This window comes from Myotis davidii, unplaced genomic scaffold, assembly GCF_000327345.1.
Source record: "Myotis davidii unplaced genomic scaffold, ASM32734v1 scaffold1069, whole genome shotgun sequence".
NCBI classification, from domain to species: Eukaryota; Metazoa; Chordata; class Mammalia; order Chiroptera; family Vespertilionidae; genus Myotis; species Myotis davidii.
In genome coordinates this window covers 728,098-749,617 of record NW_006300018.1, presented here as the reverse complement: position 1 = coordinate 749,617, position 21,520 = coordinate 728,098, and the positions used below count along the sequence as shown (strand labels likewise).

At 37.2% G+C, this 21,520-nt stretch overlaps 1 protein-coding gene across 2 annotated transcripts in view; it reads left to right on the top strand.

Moving 5' to 3' along the window:
• LRRC49 (leucine rich repeat containing 49) overlaps window positions 1–21,520 on the top strand; it is a 232,482-nt gene that overhangs the window by 128,840 nt on the left and 82,122 nt on the right. For both annotated transcript variants that reach the window (XM_006776066.2, XM_006776068.2), the window contains exons 9-11: window positions 143–290; window positions 13,383–13,466; window positions 16,919–17,082. In XM_006776066.2, the coding sequence (XP_006776129.1) occupies window positions 143–290; window positions 13,383–13,466; window positions 16,919–17,082 (396 nt within the window). The remainder of the gene's footprint in view (window positions 1–142; window positions 291–13,382; window positions 13,467–16,918; window positions 17,083–21,520) is intronic.

Sequence of the window (21,520 nt, the reverse complement as noted above, 5' to 3'; positions counted from 1 at the left end):
CAGCTTTCCTGTGGTTCTGGATGATGTCCGTTTCGTCTTTTAGTTGTATTTTTGAAGTGGTTGTTCAATGCAGCAAACTCCAGTGTTTACCTATGCCGCCATCTTGGTTTCTCCCCACAATAACTGTTTTCTGTCTCTACAGTTTTGAGAGTGTTTGCTGCCTTGCCGACTCTCCTTCTCTCTCAGACATCACTTTTGATGGCAACCCCATAGCTCAGGAGCCATGGTACAAGCACACTGTTCTTCAGAACATGCTGCAGCTGCGCCAGCTGGATACAAGGAGAGTCACGGTGAGAGCTCCTCCAAGCACTTACAGTCTGTTCTCCTTAGTGTGCATGAGGAAATTGGGTTTTATATTCTCTGCTTGAAGTGCTTCTTAATTTTAATAAACTAGGGATAATCATAAATGTAATTATGGTATACTTCAAAATTGTAATTGTAGATATTTTTACCACTTTTCCCCTATTCCCAATGTCATTGAATAGGGCTTTTTAAATTTCTATCCTTCTATTTAACTTAATTATTATGCTTGTTTTTCATTTTTGCTTAATATCTAACTAATAATTTACTTTGTAATGGGTAAGAATTCCATCGGTAATGGTTAAGAACATAATGATTAAGAAAGCAAACTGTTTAAGTCTGAATCCTATTGTGACTATTTTCTATTTGTATACCTTCAGCAGTTTCCTTAACCTTTCTATACCTCATTTTCTCAAAGTAAAATGGTGGTCATAATTGTATTATGTTGTTAGTAAGGTAAAATGAGCCACTGAACAAACCTTAGAACAGGGTGAGGCTTCTAGGAGGTATCATACGGAGTTGTTTTTGATGCTGTACCTCTCCAAGTAATTATCTCTTTTCTTATTCATTCTACTCCACTCTACCTATTCTACTTACAGGTTTTGATATGGCTCCTCATCTGAGTGAAATGCTGCATATGATATCTTGTTTATTGGTATACAATGTACATTAGCATATTTTGGGCTCCAAGAAGTTCTGGAAGAAAGAAAGAAACTTGCCTTAATTCATTTCATTGCATCCCAAGTTAATTTTAATATTTTATTTTCTCAGAAAAGTCCTTTCAATAATCTCAGACCTAAGCTTCTACCTGTTTTCTTCTTACCGCTTCCAATATTAATGTGCATTTTGAGTGATCAGTTAAGTTTATTCAATTGCCAGTTGACTCATGTCCTGTATACAGCTTCACAATGTGTGCAGTTTACATGTCTATCTCAGCAGTATTATGGACAGATAAGATGGCTAGCACAGAGTTAAGTGTTAATGAATCATGAATACCAGGGGCCTGGTAGTTTCTGCCTCTCTCTTTGTTCCAGCATGGTTCTTTGTTCTCTCAGTTTGTTTAGATCTATACTGTCAACACTGTTTCATATTTTTACCCTGTCTACGTGTCTTTCTTAATTAGGCATCTTGGCTACTTCTCATTGTTCTTCCTGATGGAGTTGATATGAGTGGGTTAAGAGGTGAAGCTAACCCATTTATATAAATTAGTACTTAATTATGTACAGTAAATCCTTGATTTTGTGGACCTCAATTTAACAGACAGAATTTCTGGTCCATATGTCATAGGTGAAAATTAGCACCCTGTTAATTTTTTAATGCTTTTAACCAAGATTTGCTTATAATTAAACTAACAGGTTGTTTTCTGTTTTAATTCACTGTTATTTTTAACAAATTTTAGCAAATAGGCTGAATGTTGGAAAAAACCCCTGTAGTAATTTCACCAACATAAATAAATATTACATATCTACCACTGTAGTCTACAGCTCTTAAACAATGTTCAGGATATGATTAGCAATCACACCGAATTATGTAGACAAAACAGGTAATTGGTTCTGTTGTTGTGTGGCATGACTTTCTGTAGCAGTTTAACGCAGGCCAGCTGATATTCCGATGTGCACATGCCCCAGCTGTGTGCATTTGTTTACTCTCAGTGATTGGTGAATGCATGCATTAACTAGATCTATTCAGTTTAAATTTAAAATTACTGTAATACCTACAGAAAACTTTTCTGTGAAATTAAATTTTTCATACATACTTTAATTACACAAACATGTTTACACTAGAGGCCCAATGCATGAAATTCGTGCAAAAGTAGGCCTTCCTTCCCTTCAGCCACCGGCACACACCCAGGACTCTGGCTTCCTTCTGGCTCCTGGCAGGCACCCGGGACCCAGTCTTTCCTCCTCTGGCCACCGGCTAGCACCCAGGACCCAGGCTTCCCTCCGGCCCCTGCTTTGTCTGGAAGGACATCCTGAATGATGTCCGGTCTAATTAGCATATTATGTTTTTATTATTATAGACTAGAGGCTTGTTGCACTAAAAGATTTGTGAGATAGGCCTTCCCTTCCCCTGGCTGCCGGCACCGGTTTTCCTCCAGCACCCGGCACCCAGGCCTTTGCTCCGGCTGGAGGTGCCTCCAAGCCTCTCGCTGCTCCAGCAGCCGTAGGCGCCTCCAAGCCTCTTGCGGCTCTGGTGGCCGGAGGCGCCTCCAAACCTCTCATGTCTTCGGAGGCCAGAGGCGCCTTCAGCGGCTGGAGGCGCCTTGAAGCCTCTCGCAGTTCCGGCAGCCAGAGCCACCTTTAGTCTTGGCTCTGCCGCTTCGCACCATTTGCATTAACTGCCATCTTTGTTGGCGGTTAATTTGCATATCTCGCTGATTAGCCAATGGGAGGTGTAGCGAAGGTACAGTCAATTTCAATCTTTGTCTATTATTAGATAGGATAAGTGAAAATAGGTAAACCAACTAATCTGTCAATTTTTTAACATGTGCATTTGGAAAACCTACTTTATTATATAACAGACTTTAGGCTTTAATGGACACCCCCTCACCCAAATTAGTCCATTATATAAAGGTTTTACTGTATTGTGCTTCTTATAGTGAATTTATGTCAGTTTTGTCTACATAGCTAATGTCCATACAGAGCAGAAATCATTCTTCTTTTTCCTTGTCTAATACATACAAGTGTTCTGCACATGGTTCTTTTCTTCTCTATCTCACTCAATGCAGAAAATGTAATAATGTTCAATAAAGATTTGCTGGCTCAGTGATATTTACCCACTTCTATGCCTTAAATAAAGGAGAATAAACTGTATGTAGTCACTGTTCTTGTACAGTCCATAGAGTATGTTTGCCTGGTGAGAAAATGGGGGAAAATCACCTGGGGTGGGAGCAGGGCCAGATGTCCTGCTAAATACAGAGCAGCAGTCCTTCACATCTGCTCTTCCACTGTTCATTTTAGAAATTTAAAAAACTCTTACATGGAAACAATCTCAAAGTTACAGAGAATTTGTACATACAGTACAAGGAACTTTTTTTTCTTGTACTGTTGTCAGACATGGACCAGGACCAAGGCAGGTCTGCCAGGCCAGTCTGGAAATGGGTCCTTGCAAAGTTGCAGAAAAAGCATTTCGGGGACTCATGCATAGGAGGAGTTGAGGTTTAGTGGCAAGATTTATTGGAGAGGCATGTACAGCATAGATGCCCCTCCAGAAGCTGCTGTACTGCCTCAGTCATGACCAGGTGGGTCAGCTTCATCTCATTGTGGAAGAAGTGTAACCTATGGAGCCACACGTCCGCACTTGTCCTCACTTAGGAGAAGGGCCAGGACCCAGACCTGCCATGCCATTACCCTGGCATTCAAGGCTCTAATAGTCTAGCACAGTGGTTCTCAACCTTCTGGCCCTTTAAATACAGTTCCTCATGTTGTGACCCAACCATAAAATTATTTTTGTTGCTACTTCATAACTGTAATGTTGCTACTGTTATGAATCGTAATGTAAATATCTGATATGCAGGATGGTCTTAGGCGACCCCTGTGAAAGGGTCGTTCGACCACCAAAGGGGTCGCGATCCACAGGTTGAGAACCGCTGGTCTAGCACCAGCAAGGCAGTGTGTGTCTCGGGCCTTTGTTCAGCTCTGGTTATATTTTCTTGGGCTTGAGAGAGAGCAGGCTTTTTTTCAAACACTCCAATCTTGTTCCTAATTCTTCTCTGGCTTGTGCTGGGCCCTCCCCCCTAGCCATTCCCTTTCCTTAATCACCCAGGTTTCCATACCCTTATCCTACCCTGTCCTTTTCCCAAATTTTCCCAGGCTAGGATCGTCTCCTTTATGGTGGCCATTCTGGCTCCTACTGCAAATGCCTCATAGTTTTGCCTCATCATCTGGCTTCTGTGCATGCCTCAGGAGGAGAATTTCCCCCTCTCTGTTTCACCCCTTTCCCTGGTTTAATCTGTAGGAAGGGGCTGGTACTTCCCTGGGAGATTGGAAAGCTGGCTCTTCCTCCTACTCAGGGGGAAGAAGGGATGTTAATTCCCTTGGCAGGGCAGTTTGGCTATCCCCTGCGTCTGGAAGCCGAAGACTCTTAGTTAATCCAACTTAATTAGATGGCTGGCTCCCTTCTCTTTTGTTAATATCTTACTAGCCGCCTACTATAACAGAACCACTTGAGAGTAAGTTGCTGACTTGATTCCTCAACAACCCTGAACAGATTAGTGTGTATTTCCTATAAGCAAAGACATTCTCCTGTGTAAACACAATATAACTAATGAAGTCAGGAAATGAATATTGAATAATTACTAGGGTCGAATTCTCACACCACTTTCAATTTTAGCAATCATATCAACAATATTTGGTATAGCAAAATGATCCAGTTTGGAATTATTCATTTGTGGGGGCTAAAAAATATTAACACTTTTCCTTCTTCTGGCTGGGCCAATAACCAAACAGATACAGATTAACAGTAGAATATGAAAGTTTAATATATGTGCATAGGGAATTTACATAGGCATGAGAATTACATGAAAATTCCAAAGACAGTGAGGCAACATTGGATATATAAAACATTTTTGGACAAAGGAGAAGGGGATGGGGTGAGGGTGGGGGGACAGGGAATTATATTTCAGAAATAAGAATGGATGATTTACAGGTAGTTGAGGAGGAGGGAACACACTTGGCAGAAGAATCCTAGCCAGGAGATTCAGAAACAGTGGGACACACGGTATCCACCTGCCTGAAGCCCTCTTATTTACCGTACTTCAAATTAGGCAGCATACTGAGCTGTCCTTCCTGAAACAGGTTTCTCTATCTGAATATCTTGAGTAGGAAAGGGGGAGGGTCAAAGGTTCTTTCTGAATCTTTTGTTTCTTAATAAACACCTTAAATTCAATACATTGGAAAGCAGCTTTGGGGTGGCGGAATTGGGTCCCTTCACATTACATGTAGATGCATTTTATTGTCATGTCTGTTTTTCAGGCACAGTTCCTCAATTCTTTTTGGGGGGGATTTCATGACTTCAGTATTTATGAAGATTACAGATCAGTTATTTTGTAGAATGATCCTCAATTCAGGTGTTTTTTTTTTTCATATTTCCTCATGATTAATTTTTAGCTGCAGATCTTTGGGATAAATATCACAAGTGATTTTGCATTCTTCTCATTGCATCCTGTCAAGTGATGTGTAACTTTTATTTATCCCTTTACTGATATTGTTCACTTTAATTAAGATGAAGTCTTCCAGGCTTCTCCATGTGAAGTTACTGCTTTTCTTTTGTAATCCAATTCCTCATAAAAATTTCAATTTATTTATATCGGGATGGACCATGTTATTTAGTTCACTTTTTGTTTATAATTTTACTAGAGGCCTGATGCATGAAATTCATGCATAGGCCGGGGTGGGGGGAGGCCCTCAGCCCGGCCTGCTCCCTCTTGCAATCCAGGACCTCTTGCTTCTAACTGCCCACCTGCTCACTCCTTACTGCTTGGCTTGCCACTCCTTAGCACTGCAGCAGAGGCAGGACAGGCTCCCGCCACTACCACCATGCTCGCCAGCTGTGAGCCCAGCTTCTGGCTGAGTGGTGCTCCCGCTGTGGGAGTGCACTGACCATCATGGGGCAGCTCCTGCATTGAGTGTCTGCCCCCTGGTGGTCAGTGCGCATCATAGCAACTGGCCATTCTGGTCGTTCTGCAGTAATGGTCAGTGGGTTTTTATATATATAGATAGTAACTTTACTGTGGAAAGAATATACCTTTTAAAGATTTGCAGAAACAGGGTTGGCATACAATGCCTATGAGCTGGTCACCTGTTTTTGTAAAAAAGTTAGATTGGAGCAGTCATTTCATCCATTTGTTCCTGGTGAGACAATGAGACCACGGTTCTTGTCTTCTTGAAGAAAATATTTCAATCAAGAGAAAAGGCAAAGCAAACTAAGTAAGAATTTATTGGCCACAGTGAAAACATACTTAGGACAGTGAAACAAGAAAGGGCATAGAAGAAGTAACAGGAGAGCCTAGGCTGGGCTGCTTTGGTTCACTGAGAAGTCAGAGAAAAGGCAGCCTTAGAGACAGGTTCAAGGGATTAGCCCAGGACCAGCTGCTGCTGCCCATTGCTCCCCTGGTTGCAGTCTCCTGAGTCCTAGAGGGAAGAAAGGAGAAGGGAATGGCATGGGCATGCTCCCCTGGGCGAGAGCTTGCATTTGGGTCCTTCATCCTGAACATATTTCTCTCTCTCTTGCAGGTGGATATCTTAGAGGAGATCACAGGGGAGGGTCTCCAACAAAATGAAAGGTCAGGTGGTCCAAACTAAAGGACTATTGATGTGCTAGGGGAGGATAGGTCATCCTGGAGGCGAGGTTCTTGTTTTCCCAGTTTTGCTCCTTGCTAGGCATCTGAGGCTTTCTGCCCTGTGACCTTCTGTATCTGGCCCATCATCCTTGCTCTGCTCATGTGTGTCTGCCTATAACACATTTATATACTATCTATGTCTGCTTTGATGCTGCAATAGTAAAATTGAGTAGTTGCTAAAGAAACTATATGGTCTACAAGCCTAAAATATTTACCATCTTACTAGAAAAGTTTGCTGATACCTGTTCTATAATAATTTTTTCTCTTTAAAAATGATATCTTGCTTGAATTTTATGTAATTTATAATGTAAACATTCTAGCTGAGGTGAATTACACAAACATTTAATGAACTTCTGTGAACAAGGGCTGCGGTTCCCAAACTGTGCGCCAAAGATGCTGAAGTGAACTCACAGGGGCACTGTGGAACACTTTACTTTTAAGGAAAACACAGTGAGATTTGGTATCTATGAGTTACTGAAAAACTTCCAGCTCAAGGTAGTTTACCATTTCACATTAGATCACACTATATTTCTCTCTCTGGCACCATATCTTTTCGAAGCTGACTTTTCAGTGGTTATTGGGATCAAAACAAATGCCATGTCGAATTAGTATGGAACAGGAAATGGGGTGGCAGTATCAGATCTAATTCCAGGGTTGGAGAAGTTGTCCAGTGCCCCACAGGCACACCTGTTCCATTGGTAAGTAATTGTGGTTATATAAGAGTGATACATTTTTTTCTTTCAGTTTATATGTATTATTGTTTTCAAATGGCTACTAAGTTGCTAGAACATGAAGACTTGTTAAGTTGCTTCCTAACTATGGTAAACAGAGCTTTTTTGTTTTAACTTAGAGGCACTGTGCAAAACTTTCTGAGACATTCTTAGTCACTTTGAACTGAAAAGTTTCTGTACGAGGGTCTATGTTAGATACTAGATATGGTAAGATCAGACTTATAATTTCTGCCCTCCCATTAACTTACAGCCTAATGCAGAGGCAGTCATGCAGCTTGATTATAATTCAAAATGACTAGTTAGATAAGATAGATTGATGGATATTTGTATGTACACACACACACACACACACACACACACACAGCACAGTCATATTGAAGAGCAAAGCACTCTACCAGAGAAATAGGGTAAGTTCCAAAGGAGAAAATACTTGAGTCTTGAAGAGTGGCAAAGAAGGAGGAAGCATCTGTGAAGAATGTTACAGGGAGTGAGAAGGTGTGCAAAATGCAGAGGGGTGCTGAGAGACGATAGCAACTGATAGCAGTTCAACATGGCTGAGTACATGGAGGACACTAGCAGGAGCAAAGGCTGTCTGACAGGCAAGGACTAGGCCGTGAAAGGCATTTTATATCATAATAAAGTGGTTAGATTTTTGTCATGATCATAAAAACAGCTATTGAAGAGTTTAAGGTAGTTAAATTGGAATTGCCTATGAAAGAGATTATTTCTCTGAGTAGCAGCCCAGAGGAGGAATTGGGGAGGATGGGTCGGGTGGTGAGATGAGAAGCAAGGGAGATAGTCGGGGTTAAGAGCTTCTAGGGCTCTGATCCAGAGGAATGGCAAGAGATAATGTGGTGCTAAGAGGTAATATGAATTGTTGGCTTCAATGCCTGTTTTGCTTTAACAAGAATGGCTTTTAGTATGTAAAGAGTAGAAATAAATATTAATAAGGTAAAAGTGAGGCCTAGGATAGGTGAATTAATAAGTTTGAATTCTGAGCCGTCTAGAACAGGGGCTGACAAACTTTATTGTAAGGACCTAATTAGGCTTTTGGGGCTATACAAGCTCCGTTGAAAACTACACAGCTCTGTCATTGTGGTGTGAGAGCAGACATATACTACAATTCATAAGTAAATGAGCATGGCTGTGTTCCAGCCAAACGTCATTTACAAAAACAGGTGGCAGATTAGATTTGGTCTGTGGGGTAGAGTTCACCAATCCTTGATCTAGAACACTGAATAAACATAGTGAATGGATTGATAAACCACTGAAAGTTATTTCTGAGAAGCAGTGTTGAATACTGTAGTAGCTGGAAGTAATTAGTAAGGTAAACTAATCTGTCTTTTTATCAAAGAAGGAAAGAATGTAAATTCCGCAAATTGTAATAATAAACTTGATGTTGAGTATGAAAGAAAACTAAATTAGATTATTACAAGAGGGGTTGTACTTAAGGAATTGATCACTAGGAGGCAGCATTAGTTCACTAAAAACAATTTACACCAAGGTCATTTTTCTATTTTTAGATATTATAAACAGCCCCTTTCAGAAGAGTACTATAGATAGATAGTGTTTTAGTACTTAAGCAAAGTATTTGACAAGTCTTTTATGAGATCACTTTGGATAAATTGTATGACAAGATGGTTAAATGGATTTGTGGTTCAGGTATACCTATAGAACATGAATTAATTGTTAATGCCAGCCCATAGAGAAATCTGTATTTGTAGGCCATGAGGCTTTTCCTCAGGCCCATTCTATTTAACATTTGTGATTAATGACTAGATGATGATGACAATATTTATTTTATTCTGATAAAGTATGTGAATGACAGAAACTGGAGAAATTAGAGATCCTGATATATTGGTTGATCAAATCAGAATCTAAAAAGTAGACATAAGGATGATACTGCAGGTCTTCAGATATTTTCACAACTATCCAATAAGAGAAAAGACACAATTTTGAGAGGCTAGAACAAGGACCATTGTATAGAAAATTCTGGGAGACAGAATTTTCTCCTTTTTATTTCTAAGGCTGTATGTTCACAATTCTGAAACAGACACAATGCCTAAAGTCTTCACCTCACACCCACATTTAGTTGGCTTAATATGAACTTATTTATAATTTGCTCTCCAAAAAGTGGTATCGTCTAGCTGAAGCAGAAGTGAGTTTTTTTCTCACTCCAATGATGTGGTCCCCGTTACTAATGCTTAGCAATGTGTTCTGGTTCTCCTCCTCTCTTTGACGTATGGAAAGACGATAGTTCCTTTCCTTTTGCAGTTAGGTGTGGTCATGCAATTTGCTTTGGCCCATGAGATGTGAGCAGAAGTAATGTATATAATTTCCAGTCAGACGCATTTAAAAACTTATGTGTGATTTTTCCATGCCTTTCTTCCGTGGTCATTGTGGAAGCATATGATGAGTTGAAGATACTATCAGATCACAACACCCAGGAGTACTTAGCCAATTTATGGAGGACAGTGGTAGTGTTCTTGCATGATCAAGAAATAAACTTTTCTTATTGTAAGCCAGTGTAAGTTGTGAAGTTGTTATAACAGCATAACCTAGCCTGCTCTGGCTTCTACCTCCTTTGGTATTTAACAACTAATAGCCCTGGGCCAATAGAAGTCAGGTGACAGGGCTTCGAATGTTGAATCTGACATTAACTATGACCCTAGAAAAATCAGTTTTCTCTGTAAAACAAAATTCTTTGAATGAAAAATATGGACCATCTCTTCCAGACAAAAACACTGTGACTTTAAAATCTGTTCTAATACTTGATATAGTCTTTTATACTTGACAATGCCTTTTATCTTCTATTGTTTTAAACATTAGGGTTAAAAGCCCACATTGCCATTTACTTTTTTAATGCCACATAAATTGCTGTCTATATTAGTTAGGACCATTTTATTATTTAGTTTGGAACAAATTTCTCATATAACACATGCATTGTTTTTAGAACCTTAATAATCTACTAATAGAGTATAATCCAGGTTATCAAACATCTATTGAATCACTGTACTTCTTTGAAATCATTCCTATAATAGAATGATTTCTGGATTCTCTATTTCTATAATAGGTCTCCAAGACAAACTCAAATATGGAAAAAAGTTGATTTTTTAATATTTTTTTGAGTCCCAGCTAGATTCCTTTCTTTTGCTACATAAAGGGTTTGGCTTTGATCCCAGAAATTGAACTATTATCATGAAGATGCCAGAATTTCACTCTTTTTTCATCTTAGCAACAGAGTTCTAGCTTATCTTTAAAATTAGAAGTTTGTTTTTTGTTTCTAAGTTTAGTTACTCTATAAGTATTTGGGCTGAAATACAGATATCAAATATATAAATTCCTTAAAACACTCAATATTTGAATTGATTTGGCATCTATCCAGTTTCCCTGGGTTTGGCTTTCCTTTGAAAGCCCTACTGTCTTTAATAGAAGCTCAGATTCTTTTGGAAACTCTGTTGGAATCACCTCTTAAATATGTGTAGGACGTGCTCCGTACAGCTTCCAGTGCTGTTTGAAATTGGCTCTTTAAACAACCAATCTGTTTCTAGTTCACATTTTATAGATGAGTCAACAATTGAATATCAGTATAACTTGCTCTTTAAAAAGTTTGTTCTGAAATAGTTTATACTAAATTGGCACCAAATCAGTATTTACTGAACAAAAGAATTTAATATAAGTATTAATCTAGCTATTTTGTGATGTTAGGAATCAAGGTTTTGAATTTTTATTTAGTCTATTTCTCCTCATTATCTCCATCCAGCCTTACATTAAGAATAAGTATATTCCATATTGTAAAAGACACTTTAAATTCCCTCAAAATCACATTAAATTTCTGTTCCCTTTTAAACAACTAAATCAAATGGCAGATTACTACTGAATGCTAAACTCACCCTTTTTCTCTCTCTAAAATCAGTAAAATGCATTTAAATATATCCTTATTATAAAACATTATTAGTTCCATTTCTTACAAGACATGGCTTCTGGTCCTGATTCTAGTTCTGTCACCAGCTGTGTGACCTTATAAAAACCGCTACAAGCGTACTTCTCAGAGCACCATTTTCTCATTTCTAAAAGGAGAGGCTTCCAATGGATGCATTTTTAGTCTCCTTTTTAACGCTGTGATAGTTTCTCTTTGTGCATGTTCAGTATACTTCTTTAGTCTAGGTCTTTCTTTGTTTTCAGAAGCATTTATAATGGCTCACCCTCTAGACTACATTTTCATGGCCTCTTTGACCTTACTTAATTTTAATATAACGGATAATAACCTATATACTGGTCAAAATAGGCCAGATAATCTACAGTAATGACTTATCTAACCTCAGTAGATTAAAGTAACAAAGTTTATTTCATGTTAATACTAATTGTCTGCCCATAGTATGTGGTCCCAGAACATGGCTGTGTGTTGTCCTCATTCCAGGACCAAGACCTTCAGAGTACCCATTATCTGAAGCTTTGCAGATTCTGTGACAGAGGCGAGAGAGAAATAGCTATATCAGACATGTCTCTGAAAGCTTCCATCTAGAACTAAACATGTCACTTTTGCTCACGTGGAATTGGCCAAAGCAAGTCAATGTCCACACTTAACTTTGAGGGGCAGGTGTACTATCTCACGATGTGGCCTGGGTGTGGGAAGACACAGGAATATTTGGTAAACAGCTCGTATGACTATTCATCATGTTACTTCGGATAGGAATACAAATTAGTACTACATTTATGGGGGGAAATTTGCAAATGTATCAAAAGCTCTAGAAATATGTTTGTCATTTTATTTAGTAGTTAGAGTTTTAGGTAATTATTGAACAAATATACAAAGATGTATATTCAATAATTCATTCTTTAAGTATATGTTTATTGAATATCTATTATGTGCTTGGAGCTGACATGTTCTATACCTTTATGGAGCACTTTGGGGTAAGAGAGTGGAGAGATAGTGCCAGAGATAATTCAAATGAAACAGGTTAGTAGTAAGTGTTGTTCAGGATGCTATGAAAGCATATAAGAACATTTCTTCTGACCTACTTTTCAGTCATCTGATCCTCTCTTCAGCTGTGTAAAATATACTCTGCAACCCCTTCCCCCTGAATTTTTAATTTCCGTTTTTGTAACTTTTCACTTTTGAAAGAGATCTTCAAATGTGCTAAATTGATTTTTTATAGTTTCCTATCTCTGAAGATACTTTCAAGCTTGTATTTTATGAAGAAATTGTTTTCTCAAATTGGGACATAATTTTGAATGTCCATAAATCTTTTGATAATAAAAAAGTTACATGGTTATAATTTACTGTTAAATTTTGATAATCTCGAGGGGGAAAATATGATTAAGATTGTGTATACAGATTACAACTTTTAAAAATTTGTTCATAGTGAATATTGTAAGGTAATAGAGAAATGATAAAATTTGAGTTAAGGTGTTGGGATTATGACTTATTTTTAAAACTTTTCTAACCTGTCTATAATATTACTTAACAGTTTTTAGAATTTAAGAATTTAGACTGGCCAAATCAATTTAAAAACAAAGTAAAAGGAATGATATTCATTGAGAATAATTTGTTAATATCAATGGAGAGTTTTAAAAGGTTTTCACTCTTATTTATCATAAATAAAACTCTGATTTGCAGCCATAAATAAAATAAAAAATTGTTAGAAGTATCATTTTGATCCTTTGAATCTTCATAATAAAAAATTTAAGTCTTTCTATGTGGAACTATTGTGCCCAGTGTACTAAGAAAACTTATACAAGCTGTTCCCCTCTTTTTTCTTCTCTCATTATTTTTGCCCTCTTGTATTAGCTAGATTTGTCTCACCTCCATAGTTGGGAGTAGAGTTAAGACTGCAGTTTTTTTAAGAATAAAGAACAAAATAAAGAAGACCGTGATAACTTTCTTTGAGGGCATAGTTTATATTAGTAAAGTTTAGTATGCCTCTCACAAAGAAAACCAGACTTACAGAACCAAAGATATTTAACATAAAAGAGATTAAATGCTTAATGATTTTTTTAAATTTCTTTAGGAAGAAGAAAGGCGTATGGCATCTGTTGTAGCCAAAAAGGAGGAAGAGAAGAGGCGGGAAAGTCATAAACAATCCTTGCTTAAGGTATTTTCTCCCTTAGCTGTATGCATGTGTGTGCTCATATCCACTGCATTGAAGCCATCTAGTCAGCTAGAAAAGTGGTTTCCAACTATAAAATGTTCATTCCCATCAATAGAATGTTTTTTATAAACACCCCTAAAACTTTTATAAGTTTACTACCTATAAATAAACTTGTACTTCTGAAATACTGTATAATATACATTATAAAACTCATGCAAAAGCTATTTTTTTTAATATATTTTTTTGATTTTTCACAGAGAGGAAGGGAGAGAGATAGAACATTAGAAACATCAATGAGAGAGAAACATCGATCAGCTGCCTCCTGCACATTTCCCACTGGGGATGTGCCCGCAACCCAGGTACATGCCCTTGACCGGAATCGAACCTGGGACCCTTGAGTCCGCAGGCCGACGCTCTATCCACTGAGCCAAACCGGTTCTGGCGCAAAAGCTATTTTAAAAGGAAGAAATAAAAATAAATATAATAGAAGTTATCATTTGTTTCCATACAAGTGCATCGCCTGTGTTTCCTCATGGCATTTAAAGTTCTAAATTTGAAAACTTTCTGTTAGCTTCTCTGTTATACATTTGGTAAAAATTTTGAGAAATACAGGAATTGAAATTTGTTATAAACTGGTTTTAAGTGATTCAGCATATCAGATATTTCTTTCCTTAAATAAAATGTTTCATTTTAAAATATTTTATATTAACATTACAATGCATAATAAAGACAGCGGAAAGCCTGTGTCCTGTACTGTGCTTCCTGCTGTGCTCTAACACTAAGGACAGCACTCTGGTGATCACTACTCATTTGGGTCTTACCTAGGTGCTTTTCTTTTTAAAGGGGACATAGTAATACTTTCAACAATAAAGATAAATTTTTAAAAAAATTAAATTAAAATGGTGTTCAGAATTCAAAAAATGACTACTAGGGATATCAAGTTGTGTATAATAAACTTATGAAGCAAGAAAACTTGTGTGTGTGAGGGGGGTGTGTTAAACGTTGTGTATCTTGGTAGGGCTATGGATTATACACAGGTATATGCATTTGTCAAAACTAATCAGAGTACATGTTAATCTGTGTCTTTTACTCTACGAAAACTACTCTAAAATGAGCAAAAAAGAAAAACAACTTGGTCCCAAGCCCTCTCAGCTCAGCACTAATACTTCAGAAGTAATGTGAGCCATTACTCTGGATACTAACATTTTTGTCACCTGCTGTTGTCTCTAACCTGCTGACTCCTCCTCACCTTTGTTTCCCCTCATTCCATTAATTAAATGTGCTTTCCCCCTTCTTGACATCTTTACCGTTTTACTGATTTAGCCAATAAGATTTTAGTTTTCCCTGTAATGGAATATCCCTAATGGTTGGCCCAAAACACATTGGATTATAGGGAATATAGTTGTAGGCAGTATTTTTTAAAAAATTCCTTATTGTTTAAAGTATTACATGTCTCCTTTTCCCCCCCCATTGACCTCTCCCCAGCCACTCCCACCCCCAGCACATGCCCTCACCCCCCTAGTGTCTGTGTCCATCAGTTATGCTTATATGCATGCATACAAGTCCTTTGGTTGATCTCTTATCTTCCACCTTCTACCCTCCCCTTGTAGGCGGTATTTTTTAAATTTGAAGGCACAAGGTTTACCATTGCCAGATACTAATACTGGCAAACCGCCTAACTGGTTCATTTATAAAAAATAGTATTTCCTGCCATGCCACTGCTGCTGTCAGATGCATAAGTGAATGAGTGAATAAATGAACAAAAATACATAAATAACTATTTCTCTCTGTCAACCTCCAGTTGGCCAGAAAACCAAATGCATAGAGCCCTCATGATAGCCACTCTCTTTCAAAGTGGTCTTGGAAATGATAGAAATAATGGCACTGCTTAGGTTAAAAATTGGATTATCCCAGTCATCTGCAAATGACTGAAACAGAATTTCTTAAGGTCAGATGGCTTTTTATTATAGATTTTGGGGGAAAATTTACAGTTGAATAGTAGATTCCTACTTTAGATAAGGAGGGCATACATAAAATGTCAAAAAGTCTCAGAAGTATATCTGAAATATCAAGTAATTGAAAAAAATGCTAAAATTAGAAATAGACTTTTTAAAAATTTAGTTTTAATTACCTTTGTCATTGCTTTTTAACTCATATTCAGTGCCATTTCTACATGCTAAAGATAACCAAATATAGGCACAGAGGTGGAACTAAAAGTAATTATTCTACACGTACACATGCCCTGAGTAAATGGGCAAAAACCTTCCTCAGGGGAAGGGAAAGTGTCTGATTTCAGCTTCTGATCTAATTAATATGCCATATAATAATGTTAATTTTTATAGTATAGAATAGAATAGATTAGTGATTATTTTCCCCAATACATTTATATAAGTTGACTAGAAACATTTTAACATGGCAGTTTCAGTAGTCCAGAACTCATTTTTCGACAGGTTTCTGTGAGAGAATAGAGCCCCAATGCCCTAATCAGTGGTTCTCAAAGTGAAGTTCATTAGCAAATTCAAGAACCCCACCTGAAACTCACTAAATCAAAATGGGGTTTGAGCTAGCAATTAATGTTTTAATAAGAGCTCCGTGACTTAAGGCCCTCTAAAGTTTCAGACTCACTCCCCTAAAGTATCCAATCCATATAATGAATTAAATGCTTTAATCTTCATCTAGGAAGGCACTAGTTACCTAGAAATATTCCAACTTAGTACCATTTCTTTTAGTAGTTTGTACATAAGTATTAATTTTCAAACATTTAATTTATACTGTGAAGCTTGGAGCATTAATCAATTCCTCACCTTTTCTCCCCCCACTGAGGTTATTTCACCATGTTAGTCCTAATTACTGGGCAGGAAAATTAAAATACTATTCAGTTTTTCTTTCTGTGTTTAAACACAAAGGTATGTAAATTTCTGTTAAATTAAAATTTCAGATAACACTTAAGTATATAAATTTCTGTTAAACTTTCAGGTAGTGAAATTTTATATCTTCAATAGGAGTAATTATTGTTTGTATATGTTTCTTTTTCTTTAAGGATGATAGACAATTATTAAGGTGTTTAAATGCACAAGGTAAATAAAGGCCAGTTGTACTCTGTCTTAGAATAATAATTTGACCCAGTTGGTGTGGCTCACTGATTGAGCATTGACCTATGCTTTGGGAAATCACGGTTCAATTCCTGGTTGCAGGCTCGATCCCCAGAAGGGGCCATGTAGGTGGCAGCTGATCAATGATTCTCTTTCATCAATGATGTTTCTCTTTCTCTGTCCCTCTTCTTTCCTCTGTGAAGTCAACACAAATATATTTTAAAAAAATACAAATTTGATAGCTACTTTTAAGGAATAGACTCCCTTTAAAAGTGTGATAAGTAGTACAAACAGTATGCACTTTGGATATTCCCCTACTGCAAAAATTGCTTTATGAACTTGTTACAATAAACTTTTTCACAGGAGAAGAAAAGGTTAACAATTAACAACATAGCACGACAGTGGGACTTGCAACATCGAGTAACCAATATTGCTGCAAATCAAGATAGAAAAAATTCTGACCCTCCTTCTCTGGACCCCTGTCAGATGGATGGGAGCACCACCTCTGCATTTCCAGAGGAAACAGGGTATGCAATGGTATTCTTTCCAGATACCAGTCTTTGAAGACATGAATTTGAAGCAGAAATGGGAAGCCATTTAACAATAGTTTTCATAAGAAAACCACTGAACTTAGAAGTTTACATTTAAAAGTTAAGATGGAATTATTGAAAAAACAACTGACTACTAGTTAAAAACAAAACACTTTCAGTGTTTTTTTATTTGTCATAGGAAAAAATGTAGGTTACTTAATTTAGCCTATGAGACCCTCTACCTGCCTCACCTATTTTATCCTGTCTCCTACTGCAGCCTCAGTGACTTTCAGTTCAGTTACCTCCAGCCTTTCTCCTGCAAACAGTTGTCTTCTCCCCTGACACCATTTCCCTGCCTGACTTCCCCCACCCTATCCTAGCTTTAACTCCAACTCAGCCTGGAGGTCTTAAATTTAGACTTCATATCCCCTGGAAAGCCTTCCCCAACTACTTCCCCCCAAATGCCCTAGATCAGATACCCCTTTTATCTCTCAGTATCTGCACTTTGCCTTCTTAGCACTTACCATAACCATAACTAAATGAGTAGTGGATAATTGTTTCAGATCTGCTTTTCCCACTAGAACAGCGGTTCTCAACCTGTGGGTCATGACCCTTTTGGGGGTCAAACGACCCTTTCACAGAGGTCGCCTAAGACCATCGGAAAACACATATATAATTACATATTGTTTACAGTAGTAAAATTACAGTTATGAAGTAGCAACGAAAATAATTTTATGGTTGGGGGGTCTCCACAACATGAAGAACTGTATTAAAGGGTCGAGGCATTAGGAAGGTTGAGAACCACTGCACTAGAATATAAGTTTCAAGAGGAAAAGAATCCTGATGCTCTTGACCTATATGGTATCCCCATCAGCCAGCGCAAAACCTTACTCCTTAACTAGTGGTATTAAGCAATTCAGCATAAAAACTGAATAATTACTCCAGTTTTGTTTTATAATATCTCTCTATTCCTGTGGCTCAAAACCTCTTTTCTCCAATGACACGTGTCATATAATTCATATCTCCTGGTTTATGAGCAAATCTGAATACACTATCTAGACTTAGCACATTTCTCTTCCTCTTAAGCAAGCACATTGGAATCAAGTAAGTGAGAGAGACATAAAGCATATATATCTTTATAGTTTATTTATAATTTAAAATATGTATGTATAAAATTTTAAAATAAAGCCTAAAAATTGGATGAAATTTCAATTTTTTTCAGGTGATGAAGCACATATTTCAAACCAAATGTAATGTAGTTTTTTTATGTCAAGTTTTTAGCTCCTATTCTTTAAGCTTTTTATAAAATAAATAATGTAATAAAGTAATTTAAGAGGCATTAGAATAATATTTTGGAAGTTTTTTGACATTAAAGAGTGTGATATGTATTTAGACAAACTTACAGATTTTTCGTCATAGAATTATTATATGTTGATCAATGTATTTTCTTCAGTTCTCTTAGGTATTCACATGTATAGCTTTTCAGCTCTTTTAATTAAAAAAAAAAGTCAGGCCATACAAAATAGAAATTCTTTTCTCTGGCCAGGTGGCTCAGCTAGTTGCAGTGCTGTCCCATACACTGAAGGTTGCAGGTTCGATTCCTGTTCAGGCCACATACCTATGTTGCATTTTCAATCCCCCGTCAAGGCATGTATAGGAGGCAACTGATTGATGTTTCTCTCTCCTCTTCATGTTTCTTCCCTTACTCTCTCTAAAAAAGTAATGGGAAATATTCTCATGGGAGGATTAAAAAAAAGAATAGAAATTCTAATTAAGTGATAATTTATATAACAAATATATCATTCTAATATCACGTAAACATGTCAAAATATTATTTTACTTGTTTAGAACTATAATACTTTATAAAGTTAAAACTTTATATCATTGGTCTTTAGATTTATGAAATACTGCACAATTTCTCTTTTTTAAAAAAATATTTTTCCTGTCTTCCTTAAGGTTTCCTAGTTCTAAGTTTATCCAAATAATCTTGCAAATTTTATTCTAAAATTTTAATAAGGTTTTAAAAGTTAGTCCTATAATACATCAAATTTATTTTAATATGGTGTTAGGTAAGAGTCTAACTTGATTTTATTTCAGTTGACAAGTCAATTTGCTAATAATAGCATTCCTTGATTATTATTCCTATTTTTTAATGAGAATGCCATTTTTATCTTATATTAAGGTCCTGTAAATATATGGTTATACTTCTGGACTTTCTGTTCCATTTCACAATCTATTTAATATGTTTTAATGCCAATACCAGACTGTTTTGATTAAAGTAATTTTTTTAAAAATATTTTTTATTGATTTCAGAGAGGAAGGGAGAGGGAGGGAGAGAGATAGAAACATCAATGATGAGAGAGAATCATTGATTGGCTGCCTCCTGTTCACCCCACACCAGGAATCAAGCCCACAACTTGGGCATATGCCCTGACAGCAAATCGAACTGTGACCTCCTGGTTCATAGGTTGACACTCAACCACTGCGCCGTACTGACGGGGCAACTATAGTAGTTTTGTAGGAAGTTTTAATATCTGGGAAATCTGCTTTTACTATTCAACATTTTAATTTTCACACACTTTCTGGCATATGAACTATAAAATTATTTAATCTAAATAGATACGTTAGAATCTTATTCAAATGTGCTTAATCTCATTTAAGTTATTCATTTCAGAAGGATTGACATTCTTAGGATAATAAATCATCACTTTAAAAATCATGGTATATCTCTTCATTTTGTCAGGTCTTGTTTGGTATTCAGAGGGCGCTAACTGGGGAAGTGTTGAAAGGTTGAAGGAAAATTATGAGCAACTAAGTGAGTTTACAGACCATGAAATTATAGCAACTGTAGTCTGAATTGTTAAATGTGTATTCCAGGAACACATAATAGCTAGGTATCACAGTAGAGAAGTTAAATGTCTGATAAAAAATAATGAGAGCCCTAACCGGTTTGGCTCAGTGGATAGAGCGTTGGCCTGCAGACTGAAGGGTCCCAGGTTCAATTCCAGTCAGGGGCGTGCACCTTGGTTGCGGGCACATCCCCAGTAGGGGGTGTGCAGGAGGCAGCTGATCGGTGTTTCTCTCTCATCGATGTTACTCTCTATTCCTCTCCCTTCCTCTCTGTAAAAAGTCAATAAAATATATTTTTTTAAAAATAAGGAGATATAGGATCAAAGATGAGGAATAAAAATTTTAAGTATAATGACAAAAGAAAGAAATGATGGGCCATATGGTCTAGGCTAGATTTCTGAGGAATAAAATATACTAGTAGTTTGTTGATTTGTTGATGGTAGCCATTTTGACAGGTGTGAGATGGTACCACATTGTCGTTTTGATTTGCATCTCTCGGATGATTAGTGACTTTGAGCATGTTTTCATATGTCTTTTGGCATTTCTTCTGTCTTCTTTCAAAAAGTGTCTATTTAGGTCCTTTGCCCATATTTTGATTGGGTTGTTTATCTCCACAGTATTCTCCTCATTTCAAAGCTGTATACATAAATTCGGAGCTCCACAAGCAGGATTTCTTAAAGTGTGAAAGCACCATTTTGTGAAGTTGCCACCAAAAGTACTGGAGTTGTAAATATTATCAGTATTCTCTAGTTTACGTTGTCAAATATTAAGTGAGCATAATGGATTGGGTTGATTTCTGGGTTTCTGTTCTGTTCCATTGCACTATATGTCTGTTCTTGTGCCAGTGCCAGGCTGTTTTGAGAACAGTGGCTTTGTAATACAGCATAATATCTGGTATTGAGATCCCACCTACTTTGTTCTTCTTTCTCAGGATTGCTGCAGCTATTTGGGGTCTTACTTTAATCCAGATGAATTTCTGGAATGTTCGTTCTAGGTCTGTGAAATATGCCATTGGTATTTTAATGGGGATTGCATTGAATCTATAGATTGCTTTGGTAGTATGGACATCTTGATGATGTTGATTCTACCAATACATGAACACGGTATGTTCTTCCATCTGTTTATGTCTTCCTCTATCTCCTTTTTCAGTGTCCTGTAGTTTTCCGTGTTTTACCTCCTTAACAAGTGCTGGCGAGGATGTGGAGAAAAAGGAACTCTCGTGCAACCTTGTCGTGTTGGGATGACACTCAACAAACTGAGCTACTGACCAGGGCCTTCATATTTTAGTCTTTATTACACCCGAAATTGATTTTTAAGGTTTTTTTAAGTTTTTTTCTTTATTGATTAAGGTATTACATATGTGTCCTTATCGCCCCAATGCACCCCTCCTACCTCCCACTCATGCCTTCAACCCCCTGTTGTCTGTGTCCATTGGTTAAGCTTGTATGCATGCATACAAATCCTTTGGTTGATCTTCCCTCCTTACCCCCACTCTCCCCTACCTTCCCTTTGAGGTTTGACGGTCTGATCGATGCTTCTCTGTCTCTGGATCTGTTTTTGTTCATCAGTTTATGTTGTTCATTAT